At 55.9% G+C, this 14643-nt stretch overlaps 1 protein-coding gene across 3 annotated transcripts in view; it reads left to right on the top strand.

The window, feature by feature from the left end:
* Window positions 1-6018, top strand: part of LRRN2 (leucine rich repeat neuronal 2) — a 61529-nt gene extending 55511 nt beyond the window's left edge. For all 3 annotated transcript variants that reach the window (XM_045081073.1, XM_045081074.1, XM_045081075.1), the window contains one exon: window positions 2967-6018. In XM_045081073.1, coding sequence (XP_044937008.1) covers window positions 2994-5312 — 2319 coding nt within the window. In that variant the 5' untranslated portion in view covers window positions 2967-2993 and the 3' untranslated portion in view covers window positions 5313-6018. The remainder of the gene's footprint in view (window positions 1-2966) is intronic.
* Window positions 6019-14643: the final 8625 nt, after the last annotated feature.

Here is a 14643-nt window from a genome sequence, read left to right as displayed (position 1 = left end):
TGCGCACATCTGAGCCCCTGTAGCACAAAGGTGTTAGAACAGAAGTGTTGGAGGAGAGACACCTGTGGCTCAGTCAGCAGCCAAAGCCAGGAGGATGCTGGAGCCTAGAAGAAGACCCCCTCCCCAGCCCCGCAGCCTTCTCTGCCCTTCAGAACTGTCCTGGGCTCTCCTAATGATTTTGCATTTTTCAGCCCTGCCAGAGGGTCACTCTGTAAAGGTGTGACAGTTTCTCTGTCTCTGCCAAGGCTTCCCCATACCACCTGGCGGCCACGCTGGGCCACCGTGGACGAGCTCAGTAGGGGCCTGTTGAGCAACAGGACCCAATTTCTGCTCCCCCACCCCCCACAGAAGTCCTAGAGCTGCAGAGTCTCGCAAGCCCGGAGGATGACCGGAACTGGACGAGAGCTCACGTTTATTGAGCTCCTTCTGTGTGTGCCCCACTCCGCTCCCTTAACCCTGATAATCGCTTCATTTTAGACATAAGGAGCCGATGCTCTGAGAAGTCAGTCAGTAGTATGTCTTCCTAGCGTGCTTTGGTAGGAAGGGGTAAGTAATAGTAAGATCTCTCTGCCGGTGGGTTCTGCTCCCTCGTGCCAGGCCTAGGCAGGAGGCAGGGGCCTCTGGTGTGTACATGCAGGAAGACGACCGGCCTAGGTCCAGGCCCATGACTAGGTCATCCTGGGACTCAGCTGGTCCCTGTTGCCTCTCCACGCACAGAGTAGACTGCAGAATCCCCTACCGTCTTCCTGCCCACCACTCCCTGGCTTGAGCGGCCAAGTCTCCCGGGCTCCCCTGCGCACACATGTGCGGGCCTGCATGCGCGTGGACACGTGTATTTGTTTGCTCTCAGTTTTATGTCAGGACACACCCCCCCCCCACGCAAAACCTCTGTGCATTTTAAGTCACGGTTGTTTTCCCAGCTTCAAAAATAGCTGCAGAGGAAGGTGGGAAGTAGTCAAATGTAAACAGGCGTACCGCTCTCCTGCTCAGGGGAGGGCTCCCTGCCTCCAACTGCTCCCCACCCCTCCCCAGCATCCTGGAAGCGGGCTGAGGTGGACACAGAGCCCCTCTGGCCGGCTGAGAGGCACCTGCCTAGAAGGCAGTAGCACCCATGGCCCCAGGGGACAAGAATGGGCAGCCAGCTTCCTGCAGCAGTGGCCTGGGGACGGAGAAGTCTGGTTTAAGTCGCCCAGCCTCTAGACTTGGGCGGACTCCTGTCTCCTGCCGCTTACCAGCTCTGTGTCTTGAGCCAAATTCTTTAACCTCTCATGAACTTCAATTTTGTCATCTGCAACGGTGTGGGAGGAGGGATTAATGCTTATCTTGTCGACTCATTATGATGTTATGGCCGTTAAGTGAAATAAGATATTCAGAGTCTTTGAAGAGCCCGGGCACATCTCAGGTGCTATAAGTGCTGGGTGATTCCCTGATACCCGCATTTGGAACACTACCTGAATGGGACCTCTGCTCAGGAAGGGACTGGGCCCAGCAAGGCCCGCTGCTTTTCCCCCATGTCCATTGTAGGCCAAGGCTGGACTTGCCTCCAGGGCCATGGAACCTGGCCTTGGGATCTGTGGGAGAGCCCAGATTACCCATATCTGGGAGGGGGGAAAGAGCAGTGGCTTTGATTCTACACTGGGGGTGGGGGGGGGATCCTCCAGGGGGTGATGGGGCCCTGGGGCCACAGAGATTGAGTCACACAGTAAACATTCACTGGGCCCCTGCCCAGTCATGACTGAGAGAGGTTCCCAGCTGAAGAGCCATTTCCATGAGATGGGGTCCAGGCTAGGACGGAGGGGAACGTGGGGCTAAGAGCATGAGGAGGGCCCCTTAGGTCAGCCAGGGGTGGGGAGTTTGGAAGATGCTTCTGTAGGAGGTGACTGACCTTGAGTCTCAAAGAACAGCTAGGCCTTGTCTGGGAGACAGAAGGAGACATGGGAAGGGGGCATGTAGCAGGATAACTCAGCTTGAGAAGGCCGTGCACATCGGGTAAAGGGGGAGAACAGGAAGAGAAGCCAGGAGGTTGGCTATGGCCAGGTCATGTACCTCACCTGCCGTGCCAAGGAGCCCAGGCCCAGGCTTCTTCATCCCACCTCCTCCTTCCGGCGAGCTCAGCCAGGCTGCTGGACTGGTGGGAAAGTTGCTAAAAACTGAAGCTGTACATGAGGAGAATCCCAAGCAGATCCCGGGCGGCACCAGCCACTTCCCCAGCCAGTCTGGGTGTGGGCTTGGGGGTCACTGCCTTCCTACTGCCAGAATCCTGGGAGCCCCCTCACCCGGAATCTAGAATCTGTACTGTTTCCACCACCCCCTACCCACACTGCTCAGAGGGGTGCCTGGAAACTCTCACTGTATTTTCCATTTACCCAATGAGCCAAGGAGGGAGGAGGAGATGTAAGAAAGGTAGGAGAATCTGTTCCACCTGTCTCGGCTCAGAAGGACTGTGGAGATGACAGAACTTCGGCATCCTCTCTCCCCTCCAGACACGCACACACGCATACTCCTTCCTGAGTTATCCTGGAAGCTTCTTGGTTCATTCTTGCCCTCCTCCCAGGAAGACTTACTCCCTCAGCAGATAATAGAAAAGGACACTAAAGCCCTAGAGTGGGACACCTGGGTGGCTCAGTGGGTTAAGCATCTTCCTTCGGCTCAGGTCATGCATGATCCCAGGGTCCTGGGATCAAGCCCCGCATTGGGCTCCTTGCTCACCAGGAGCCTACTTCTCCCTCTGCTGCTGCCCCTGCTTGTGCAAGCTCTCTGTATTCTATCTCTCTCTCTCTCTCTGAAAAATACATTTTAAAAAATAAAGCCTGAGGGCTGTAGGAGAGAACCCAGGAGCCCTGAGTGTGGCCCAGCCCACCTCTCTCAGCAGCTTTGCCCTCCACAGTCAAACAGGGGTGACACAAGCAGGGAGAAATGGATTCTGCTTCCCTGCCTCCCCCTTATTCTGCATCCTCTTCTTCCAGGGCTGCTGTGATGGGGCGTGGCGATGAATGAGCCAGCCCAGCCCCAGCCGACAAGGATGGAGAGCCGCACCCGGGAGGGTAAGAAGCAACGCCCACCCATCCCCACGTAGAATGACTGTCCTGGGAGGACCCTCAGCCTGTGAACTGGCAAGAGTGGAAGGACTCCAGACTCTTCTCGTGGATGGTCCCCTACCCTGCAGCTCCATCATGAGGCTCCTTGTGGCCCCCCTTGTGCTGGCCTGGGTGGCTGGTGCCACTGCCACCGTGCCCGTGGTACCCTGGCGCGTGCCCTGCCCCCCTCAATGCGCCTGCCAGATCCGGCCCTGGTACACACCCCGATCGTCCTACCGCGAGGCCAACACCGTGGACTGCAACGACCTGTTCCTAACAGCCGTGCCGCCCGGGCTGCCCGTGGGCACTCAGACCTTGCTTCTGCAGAGCAACAGCATCGTCCGTGTGGACCAGAGTGAGCTCAGCTATCTGGTCAACCTCACAGAGCTAGACCTGTCCCAGAACAGCTTTTCGGACGCCCGAGACTGTGACTTCCGGGCCCTGCCCCAGCTGCTGAGCCTGCACCTGGAGGAGAACCAGCTGACCCGGCTGGAGGACCAGAGCTTCTCGGGGCTGACTGGCCTACAGGAGCTCTATCTCAACCACAACCAGCTCTACCGCATCGCCCCCAGGGCTTTCGCCGGCCTCGGCAACCTGCTGCGGCTACACCTCAACTCCAACCTGCTGAGGGCCATCGACAGCCGCTGGTTTGAGTCGCTGCCCAACCTGGAGATCCTCATGATCGGGGGCAACAAGGTAGATGCCATCCTGGACATGAACTTCCGGCCGCTGGCCAATTTGCGCAGCCTGGTGCTGGCAGGCATGAACCTTCGGGAGATCTCCGACTACGCCCTGGAGGGCTTGCAAAGCCTGGAGAGCCTCTCCTTCTATGACAACCAGCTGGCGCGGGTGCCCCGTCGGGCCCTGGAGCAGGTGCCCGGGCTCAAATTTTTGGACCTGAACAAGAACCCACTGCAGCGGGTAGGGCCTGGGGACTTCACCAACATGCTGCACCTCAAGGAGCTAGGGCTAAACAACATGGAGGAGCTGGTTTCCATCGACAAGTTCGCTCTGGTCAACCTCCCCGAGCTGACCAAGCTGGACATCACCAACAACCCCCGGCTGTCCTTCATCCACCCCCGCGCCTTCCACCACCTGCCCCAGATGGAGACCCTCATGCTCAACAACAATGCTCTCAGTGCCTTGCACCAGCAGACGGTGGAGTCCCTGCCCAACCTGCAGGAAGTGGGTCTCCATGGCAACCCCATCCGCTGCGATTGCGTCATCCGCTGGGCCAACGCCACGGGCACCCGGGTCCGCTTCATAGAGCCGCAGTCCACCCTGTGCGCTGAGCCGCCAGACCTCCAGCGCCGCCCTGTCCGTGAGGTGCCCTTCCGGGAGATGACGGACCAATGCCTGCCCCTCATCTCCCCCCGCAGCTTCCCCGCCAGCCTCCAGGTGGCCAGTGGAGACAGCCTGCTGCTGCACTGTCGGGCGCTGGCCGAACCGGAACCTGAGATCTACTGGGTCACTCCGGCCGGGGTCCGACTGACGGCTGCCCGTGCGGGCAGGAAGTACCGGGTGTACCCCGAGGGGACCCTCGAGCTGCGGAGGGTGACGGCAGATGAGGCGGGGCTGTATACGTGTGTGGCCCAGAACCTGGTGGGGACTGACAGTAAGACGGTTAGTGTGGTGGTTGGCCGGGCTCCCCTGCAGCCAGGCCGGGACGAGGGATGGGGGCTGGAGCTCCGGGTGCAGGAGACCCACCCTTATCGCATCCTGCTGTCTTGGGTCCCCCCACCCAACACAGTCTCTACCAACCTCACCTGGTCCAGCGCCGCCTCCCCCCGGGGCCAGGGCTCCCCTGCTCTGGCCCGCCTGCCACGGGGCACTCACAGCTTCAACATCACCCGCCTCCTTCAGGCCACGGAGTACTGGGCCTGCCTGCAAGTGGCCTTTGCTGATGCCCACACCCAGTTGGCATGCGTATGGACCAGGACTAAGGAGGCCACTCCTTGCCACAGAGCCTTAGGGGACCGGCCCAGGCTCATAGCCATGCTGGCTCTTGCTGTCCTCTTGCTGGCAGTGGGGCTAGCCGCCCACCTGGGCACTGGTCGGCCCAGGCAGAGGGTGGGTGGGCGGCCTCTCCTTCCAGCCTGGGCTTTTTGGGGCTGGAGCGCCCCCTCGGTCCGAGTGGTGTCTGCGCCCTTCGTCCTGGCCTGGAATCCAGGAAGGAAGCTGTCCAGGTCTTTGGAAGGGGAAACACTGTCCCCACCGTTGCTGCAAAATTCCTGAAGCTCAGCCTGCTCCCCGCAGTGGACAAGTACCTAGGACTCCTTTTTACCAAAAGGGAAGCGGTCTGGGGCAGATGCCCTGCCAGGAAAGTGACATGGACGCGCGTGCTGGAGGCCTGGTGGCTGGACCGAGACAGACAGGGCTGTGTCCCTCCAGGAGCTGCTCCTACTGCCTCCAGAAAGTCGCCATTACCTTCTGGGGGCCAGTCTGCTGACATCATGAGGAGCATCTCCGAGGAACAGGAAGGACTCTGGCCGGAGCCTCCCATCTCCCTAGTTGTCTGTGTGCCCAGAGGCGCCTGGGCCCCTGCTTGGATGTCCCCTGCCTCTGTCCCCAGGCCCTTGGCCCAGGGGGAGAAGCCCCCTCCTCTTCTCTTTCTTTGTACAGTTTCAGTTGCTTGCTCTTTCCCCTCCTGGGCAAGGGCTGAGGGAGGCCTCTCCTCCCCACCTTGGGGGACCACTCTCACAGTGGGTCCCCCACCAGATCTTGAAAGACGTTTGGGGAGAGGGATGCCCAGGAACACCTCATCTTGGCAAGCCTGGATTGGCACTGCAAGGTTGACTTTCTACAGGCAATTTTGTACCTTTGTGGAGAAATGTGTCACCTCCCCCCAACCCCATTCACTCTTTTCTCCTGTTTTGTAAAAAATAAAAAATAAACAAGAATAACAATAATAGGGGGGAAAGGAAACAAAAGGAAAAATCATCTTTGACTACTACGTGTAACTCTAAAGTCCTCTTCTCAGGGATCTGTACACCCAGCGGCTGGCATGGGGAAGGGCTGAGACGGGGCAGGAGGGGAGAGGGAGATGGTGATAGAGGGCACAGGTGTTCCCTGGGGGTCTGAATCTGGGCCTACTCCCCAGAGCCCCCGTCAGTGTGAACGGGAGAGCTGGGGGCAGAAGGGCAGAGAGCAGGCGAGGCTGACGGGAGAGGGAGGAATCACAGGAGGAAAGGAGAGGGCGGGAGAGGAGAATGGAGAAAAGCTCAGAGAGATGGAGAGAGTGGAAATTTCCATCACCAAACATTGTCACCCCTTCTCTTTCCCTGATAAGCAATTAACATGCCAGTGCCTAGGAAGCACTTCCCGGCCTATTTCTAATTAAACAAACCCAAGAGGCAGAGTCATGCAGAGAATTGCAAATCATCAGGACAGCAAGAACTTTGGCTCACTGGGGCAGAAGGGGGTGTGGGGCGATAGAGGATTTGGGGAGGGGAGGACTGTGGGAGAAAGAAATTGCTGCATTGATCTTTCTGGTCCATTTCAGCATCATCTGCAATGAGCTTGGTTTGCTTTTGCAGTATTTTCTTTTTAAAAGACAGATTGACTTCTTAGGACCAAAGGCAAAGAGGAGCATCTGTCGGAAAGGCTGTAGAGCCCAGGGGAGGGGCTGCTGTGGCTGATCACGGGGCCACAGCCCTTGCTTCTGGAAGGGACTAGGAAAGCCACAGGTCTCCTGAGACCAAAGAAGCACCACGTGAGGCTGAGCACCCCTGCTCTCCAGACACAGATGGCAGACTTGTTGCGATTTGGCTCCAAGCCGCCGCGGAGATGGCAAATGGACACGCAGGTAGAGACGGAGCATCAAGCCCCACGGAGCCAGGGAAGAGGACACTCACCCCAAGGCCGCGGGCAGGGCTCCTCCGCAGCCCTTTGGTGGCCACAGATCCAGAGGCTTTCCTCCTGTCAGCCAGGGGGCGCCCACATCACAACCACCTGAGGGCTTGTGGGGCACAGGTGGCTGGGTCCACGGCTAGTTTCTGCTCTAGATCTGGGAGGACCCAGGAATTTGGATCACTAGGAAGTGTTCAGGGGACGGAGCTGCTGCTGGTCGGGGGACCATGCTCGGAGAACCCCAGAGTCTGGCCTGTGGGGGCTAGAAGGTTTCACTCCCTCCTCTGTGGACCCCAGCGTGTTTAGGGGTAACAGTAGGTTCTGGCCCCAGGAGAGACAGAAAAGGGGCTGGAGGGTGGTCTGTCCGCCCCTCCCCCACCACAAGTGGCCTGCTCGGCCCGCGTTAGGAAATGACCACCCTCTGCCCCGTTCATGCCTGCTTTTCTCCATGGGCCAGTCATGTGCTTTTTAGGGTAAGGGGCTGGGAAAGCAGAGACAGGACCCACTGTCTCCCTCTCCCCTTTGGGCACCCATGGCCAACATTCCTAACAGCCCCGTGTTCCTTCCTGGGGAGCTTTAGGTTCTGGTGGCTACTCCTGGCAACTCTGCCCACTGACTGGAGCTGGCCGGTGGGATCTAGCTTGCTCTCTATTGGTAAGGGTCAGGCCATACCCCAATCCAGAGCTCTGTGGGGAAGATGTGGGGCAGAGCCTGGGCTGAGCATGAAGAAGGGGAGTCAGACATCGATGCCTCTCCTTGGGCACTGGTTGCCTTTCTTGATCCGGGCCCCCATGGCACAAAGTATCAAGGTGTCGTTCCCCTAAACCAGCCCTCAGAGCCATGTAAGCCTGGGGAGCCCCACAGCCCCCTCCCATCACCACCGCAGCTGCCACCCAAGAACTTTCCTACCAGCCCCGGGCCTGGTCCTAGCGACCCAACCTCCAGCCGGAGGCCCAGGGCCTTTGGCCTGCGAGCTCAGAACACCTGTATGCATGCCTGAGCCTGGGAGGCAGAAGGCCTCTTTGCCACCCTCCTTTTGCACAGTCTTCTCAGTTGCAGGGAAAAAGCCCTGCGAGAATGGTGGAAGCCCTGAGCCCCACCCCATCCCCCGCCCCCCACGCGGGCAAGGGGATGCACTCCTGGCTCCCAGTCCTCATGGTTCCTGGGACCCCCTGCACTGCTGCCTCCTGGCTGCCATGGGCCTTACACTTCTTGTGCCCTTGACAATGAATCCCTCCTTCTTTGGGGGGGAGGGGGAGGCAGGGAACTGTTGTAGGTATATGAACCTATCTCTCAGCTGAATCCCCAGTCCTAAATAAGTGGCTACCCAGAGAAACTGGGTGAGCTAGCAGAGGAGGGAGGGAGTGGCCTCTTCCCTGTCACAGAGATGTCACCGCGGGGCCATAGCCAGCTGGGGAAAGGAAGGAAGAGGTGCTTTGCAGAGTATTGTGTCCTAGAAGAGCTAGAAACCAAGCAGATGAGAGCCAGCAGCCCCTCCCCTGGTACCGAGCAGGGTACTTAGCTCAGGTGTGTGGGGCTTGGCAGGGGGACAGCGCCACCACGCCCCAAAAGTCTGTTTAGACACCATCTCTGTGGGGAGAGTCTCTGTTTTCACACTGGACCGAGCGTGTGGGCAGCTAACATGCTGGGTCTAAAACAAAACAGCCATTAAGCCTGGTCTCTTCTGTGCATTTAAGATGGATTTTTCTTTAACCGTAAATAGAAAACAGTATTTATTTCCCTTTACATTTTAAGTTATTACAAAGGGTCTGTCATTTCCATACATCGAGATGATTTCAAAACGCGGCCCAGCTCTTGGGTATTAGCCTTCCCTCCCTAGGACATGCCCCTTCGAGATTGCTCTGCCTGCCACGTGCTCCGTCACGGCTCTGACTGTGGAGCTGGGACACCGTTCCGTGGCTCACCGCACAGCCTTCCCACCGTCCTGACGGGCTCCATCACTCCGCGTGCCTGGCGTGGCCACTCAGCCACCTACACGCCGCTCAAACACGCTGTCTTGCAGCCCACGTTTCTGCAACCTCCCAGGGACACGCTTTGTGGGAAGCTGTGTGAAACGCGGAGAGGGTGAGCGGGAGGCAGTCCTGGGAGCTAGCAGCCTAGTCCCCACTCAGAGAAGTACACGCTGTTGGCTAAGTGAGTGTAGGTGGCCAGTTGGAGTTTTACTGGTCTCAGCACTGAAAATCCTTTGTTTCAGGAAGTCTCCCAGTCCTGGACAAACTGGGATGGTTGGTCAACCAAGTCTGGCAGCTTCTTTCTAACTGTGCCCTCTTCTTTCCTCCCTTCCTGTCCTGCCTGGCCTTCCCTTGCCTTTCCAGACCTTTCCTTACCTTTCCGGACCTTTCCTGATCTTTCCGGACCTTTCCTTCCTTCCTTCCTTTCCTCCTTTCCTGTCCCTCCCTCTGCTCTCCCCCCCCCCCAACCAACATGTCTCCCCCAACCAACAAATAGTTAATGAACGTAACTAGGTGGGAAGCAGAGGGGTCGGAAATGGAGACGCAGGTACACATCTCTGAGCCCGTGGACCTTGCACTGTCGTGAGTGGGGAAAGTTGATGGACAGGACACACAAGCAAGAATCGACCGTATGCAGGGTGGTCATGAGGACTGTGGAGAAAAACGTAAGTCACCCAAGAGGGTTGGGGGACGATGGGGCCTTGCACGGGGTGCTCCGGGAAGGCCTCATGGGAAGCTGATATTGGAGCAAAGCCCTAAGGGAAGAGTGATCCAGGCCGAAGAGAACAGTAAGGGTGAATGAAGACCAAGAGCAAGGAGGTTAGTGTGGCCACAGCGAGAGAGCAAAGGGAAGGGCAAGTGTGAGCCTTCCTGGTTGATCCTTCAAGGTCGCTCCCACCATCACGTGTGCAGGCTCCGTCAGTGCCCTGCCCTGCAACAGCCAGTGGGATTCGTTCCAGGGAGTGAAGAACCACCCTGACCGGCCTTCAGTGCCATCTCGTGCTTGTCATCAAGCATGTCCCTCTGAGGGAGAGGCTGCAGGGACAGCAGGAGTCCCTACCCTGCCCTTCTTCTGTCCACCACAGACAACGCATTGCTGTTCCGGCCTGACGTCTGCTTTCCTTCTTGATGATTTTCCAGAGAGAGCCCCTGTGTGTTCTGCAGAGTTTTCCCAAGGGTCTCATCAACCCGTCTTTCACCTTCCGCATACAATTCCAGCCCTTTGGCAGGATCCTTTTGCAGCCCTCTGATTCAGAGCAGCTCCTGTATTTTTTATAGACAGCTGGTAAGGAGGGCTATGGAGAATGTCTGTGCACCAGCCTCTCTGGTCAGCATTCACATGCCCCACTGCATTTCAAACCCTTATAGAGGGGATACCACTATCCCCATTTTACTAACTGAGGTATCAGAGCTGGGGAGAGGTCAAATGATTTATCCAAGGTCACACAGCTAGTAGGTAGCAGAGCTGGGATTCAAACACGGATTCCAAGGGCTCGTTTTAACCACCCCGCTCGACTCTATTCAAATTCATACACTTTAAAAGTATGTCAGGAGTTTTTTGAGAACACAAGAACTTCTAAAATCTGTGTGCACTGGAGAGCTCCCCTGTCCAGCCACCTTTATTTTTAGATGTTGCCCTCTTTTCTTTTTTCTTTTTTTCTTTCTTTCTTTTTTTTTTTTTTTTTTTTTTTAAACACTCAGTATAATTTGAGACTTCATTGTCAGGACTTCAGTTTTAAAACCTCTTGAACTCTATTCTCTTGAGAATCACAGTTTTGGTTCCTTTCTCTGAATTCTTGAAGCATGCTTTGTGGAAGTCTGGGGGGGTGTGTCTGATTTTTGCCCCCTCACCCCTCCCTCCCGTAGATGCCAGGAACTCTAGAACAGCGTAGTGGCTTCCTCCAGGGGGCTGATCGCTCCCCTCACCAACCAGTTCTTTGTTGTTGGTCAGAATTATGTCAGGAGCAGCTTTCCCAGTGGGTTTCCGTTGCTTCGGAGCCCAGGCGGCAGCTGGGCAAGTCAGGAGCTCCTTGGAGACCCAACGCCGAGCCCGACACGGCACCAAGCAAGTATCCAGGTGGCAGCTCTGGCCTTTGCACCCATGTTAGAGCACTAATTAGAAAATGCAGTCCCCCATGGCCACCTTCTGACCAAGTGGCCCAGATCACTGTCCTACCACAATGCTTGCCTGAGCCCGTCTCCTGTTGTCTTCATCCCAAAGCTGGCTCTGCTGCTTGTGACCTTCCATGACACCCCCACTCTGTCCCTGGCATATACTCAGTGTCTTTGTGTCCCTCCAGGTTCTCTTTCCTGTAGTCGCCGACTAAGGAACCCAGAGATCCCCTGTGCCTTGTTTGTAGAAATTTCCGATCCCCACAGCTCCCCACTCCCACCTTCAGCACCACTATGCAGACAAGTGGTCTTGCTGGGGGATGCCTTAGAGCTCTGAAAGGGCCATCCCTGAAAAACGGTAGCTGGCTTGGCAGCAAGAGGACTCGAGTACATGGACATGGTGGTAAGGAGCGCTACTTCATCCCCTGACTGCTGTCACCAGAAATCAAAAAGGGCCAGGCTGTCAGCCTATAAGGACAAAAGAAGGAACCCGGCCCAACCTCATGGTAAGAATAATGGGCGGCCCACTGCAGCCCATTACTAAGCTCTTGGTTATCTACTTTCTCGTCTGTCCTTGGTAATAACTCAAGGAGTCAGGCAGCACAGATAAGATTATTGTCCCCATTTTACAGGTAAGGAGACTGAAGCTTGGGAAATTTAAATCATTGACCCCAGGTCACACCACCAATAAGGGTAGAGCTGGAATTTGAACACAGATCTTCTAATTCCCAATTCCCCTGTTCTACCCACTTACCCACACTATCTTCTACATCGAAAACAAGAAAGCAAGTGTAGTACACTCCTCTCGGGGATCTGGGAGGCTAGTTGGCAATAATCAGGCACTAACTACAGACGATAAAAAGAAGATGCTCTCACTTGTACTGGCAAGGGTTAAAGGAATGGATGTGTGGTGGACGGGAGCAAGAGCCCCAGGACTCACAGGAGAGGGGCTGACAGAGCAGAGGAGCCTCAGTAGAGAGAGTGAGCTGTGACAGGTCCTAGTTTCAGAGCTTAAGGGTCACCAGCCACCACTTATGGAAGTCCCGATTCTCACAGCTGAAGCCAGCCACAGAGTCCTCTGATTCAGGCCCCTGCCTTCCCCTGGCTTCAGTGTCATTATCTCCATTCATGTCACAGTGCAAGGGAACGAGCCCTCTAGTGTCCTGGCTCAGGGCAGGGCTGGACTGAGTCCTCCTCCTTGGGACCCTCCACTAGAGCCAGTAGCTCAAAGATGGACCTGGAGAGTCTATTGGCCTCTACGAATTGCTGACAGATTTTTCTGTGTTGATTGTGAAATTTTCCAAAGAGAGGACACTCTGGATTTAATAAGACTCTGAAATGGGTCCAGAACTCTGAAAAATCAGGAATTACCACATGAGAAGGTCCAAGAGTCACACTCAAAAGCGCAAAGCCTTAAGAGTCCAGTCGGGAGCTGCCAAGGGAAACAGGGACACCCCCAACATTTTGAGAATCTGTTGGGGAGGATCCGAGTGGCGGACATCCACCATCCCTGTACCTTAATGGGATTCAGATTTCCGCAGGTAGACATTTTTTTTTAAATGAAGGAAGTGAATTCCCCGTGTTTTCATTTGCAAACCAAGCATTCCTGGGCCTGCCCCTAACCTTCAGTCAGCTTCAGGCTTTTAGCTCATCAAAATCAACAAGCCTCCTGGAAATGTGCTGCACCCCCATGTCAATTCCATGGGTTCCTCAACCCCAGGAGCCACATTAGAGGTCCCGCCGCCAGGGAACAACATCTTTCTGACTACTATGTGCCGGAGGCTGGCACGGGATTCACCCAAGTGCCTTGGGAAAACCAGTTTCAAGGCTTCCTCCTCTGTAATCTTAGGTAGATTAGAATCACCCATCCTGTTCTGCTTCTCCTTAATGTCCCCTTCCACCGTTCTTCAACGTCTCTGACAACCCCCCCACCCTGCTTGTTCACACCCCAGCTGTGTGTCCACGTGCCCAGGCATGTGCTTGCACCAACACACACAACCTTGTAAATGTCATTTGCAGCTCTGCTCCAGTTCCGCATTCTACACACCATCTGCTAGAAGCTATTTTAAGCACCTAATAAAACCATTTTAGAATGAATCCTGAGGTATTCTGCCCTTTGCTTCCCTAGGGCAAGAGCAGTTGGGCTCCAGATGGAGCTCCATCCTGGCACCAAGTGACAGGGAGAAAGAATCCACCCAGGGCTAGCGGGAGACCCCAGTCCCTTCCCCACCAGCAGCACAGCATGTCTTGGCTTTGACCATGCAGGACCACATGCAAAAGGGAGGACGTTTGGGTCTGGACAGAGGGATACACCTGGATTCAAATCCTGGCTGTGGTCCTGTGGTAGCTGTCCACTTCATCTGTGAACAAGGGCTGGTGGACCTCACTCTGGTGCCTTGGGTTCGGGACCAGTGCCCAGACGCTGCGAGCTGCCTCGTGAGTTGTTGGGGGATTCATGAGAAAATTGAGGTAAAGCACCTGGCACTTAGTAACGTAGTGATTCTCAGCCGTGGCTGTGCATTAGGATCACCAGGGGAGCTTTAAAAACTGATGCCCAACTCCACAGACCAATTAAACCTGAGTCTCTGGGGGCGAGATACAGCCATTACTACTTCTCTTGAAAGCTCCCCAGGTGACTCAAATGTAGAGTCAAGGCTGAGAGTCACTGTAGTAGGAGCTCAATACGTTCAAAACCACCTTTATGACTGAGCCAGCTGCCCCTCTTTTTCAGGACCTCTCCTCTCTCCCCAGGGCTCCAATCATCCACTCCTGGCTTCTTCGGGAAGAACTATGGGGAAATAACCTTGCCTTTGTCTTCTAGTGTGGCTAGATGTGAAGGCCCATTGGGAGGATGGGTCCTGCGTTCAGTGAACCTAGTCAGGCATTCGCTCAGTCATCACCCAAGAGGCAATGGCCATGTTTATGGTGTGCCCCAGGGATACAGGGTTGAATAAAGTCAGCCCTGTCCTCAGGAGTTCGCACCATGATAGAGACTAATGACTCTCTCAGATCTGGAAGAGTCTTCCAGGCCCCCCCCCATCCCACCATAGAACTTCCCTCTACAGCCGCCCCATCATCTCCTCGCAGCTTAAAAACTGGAAGTGACAGAGAGCTCCCATCTCATAAGGCAGCCTGTCTTTATAGCAACTCTATTTGTTTCAAATTTCTCTCTTAGACTGAACCAAAAGCCTGGCCCTGTGATTCCTACTCATTAGCTCTGAACTTCTGGAGCACTTCAGCCCAGGCTTCCCCTCCCACGTGACAAAACCACAGCTCAGGGGGGCTCCCTCAGTGGTGGGAGCCACTGAGACCCGGCAAAGGGACTGTAGCCGACACCACCCTCAGAGCATCAGAAGGCCAAGATGGAGCTCCTTGTGACCCAAGTGCTAACTCTCCGGCTCCCACAGGTTGTGCGGGGACACGAGAGGCAGCGTGACACAAAACACTCACAGAGGAACTGACCGCACTCGGACCGTGACCTCCCCTCCGGTGTTCTTTCCCGTTGGCCCACAGCCTCAGCCTGCCCCAGCCCAGAAATCTTCATCAGTCCCTGCTGATGGTGGGTGGTCATCACCTCACAAACAGATACGATGGAAAACCACTGCCAAGGGAAATGGCGCATCTCGGCTCCC

This window comes from Mustela putorius, unplaced genomic scaffold (assembly GCF_011764305.1).
Source record: "Mustela putorius furo isolate JIRA1106 unplaced genomic scaffold, ASM1176430v1.1 tig00000508_pilon_pilon_pilon, whole genome shotgun sequence".
Taxonomy (NCBI): Eukaryota; Metazoa; Chordata; class Mammalia; order Carnivora; family Mustelidae; genus Mustela; species Mustela putorius.
Note: the sequence above shows the minus strand (reverse complement) of the source record. Positions and strands in the feature narration are given on the sequence as shown.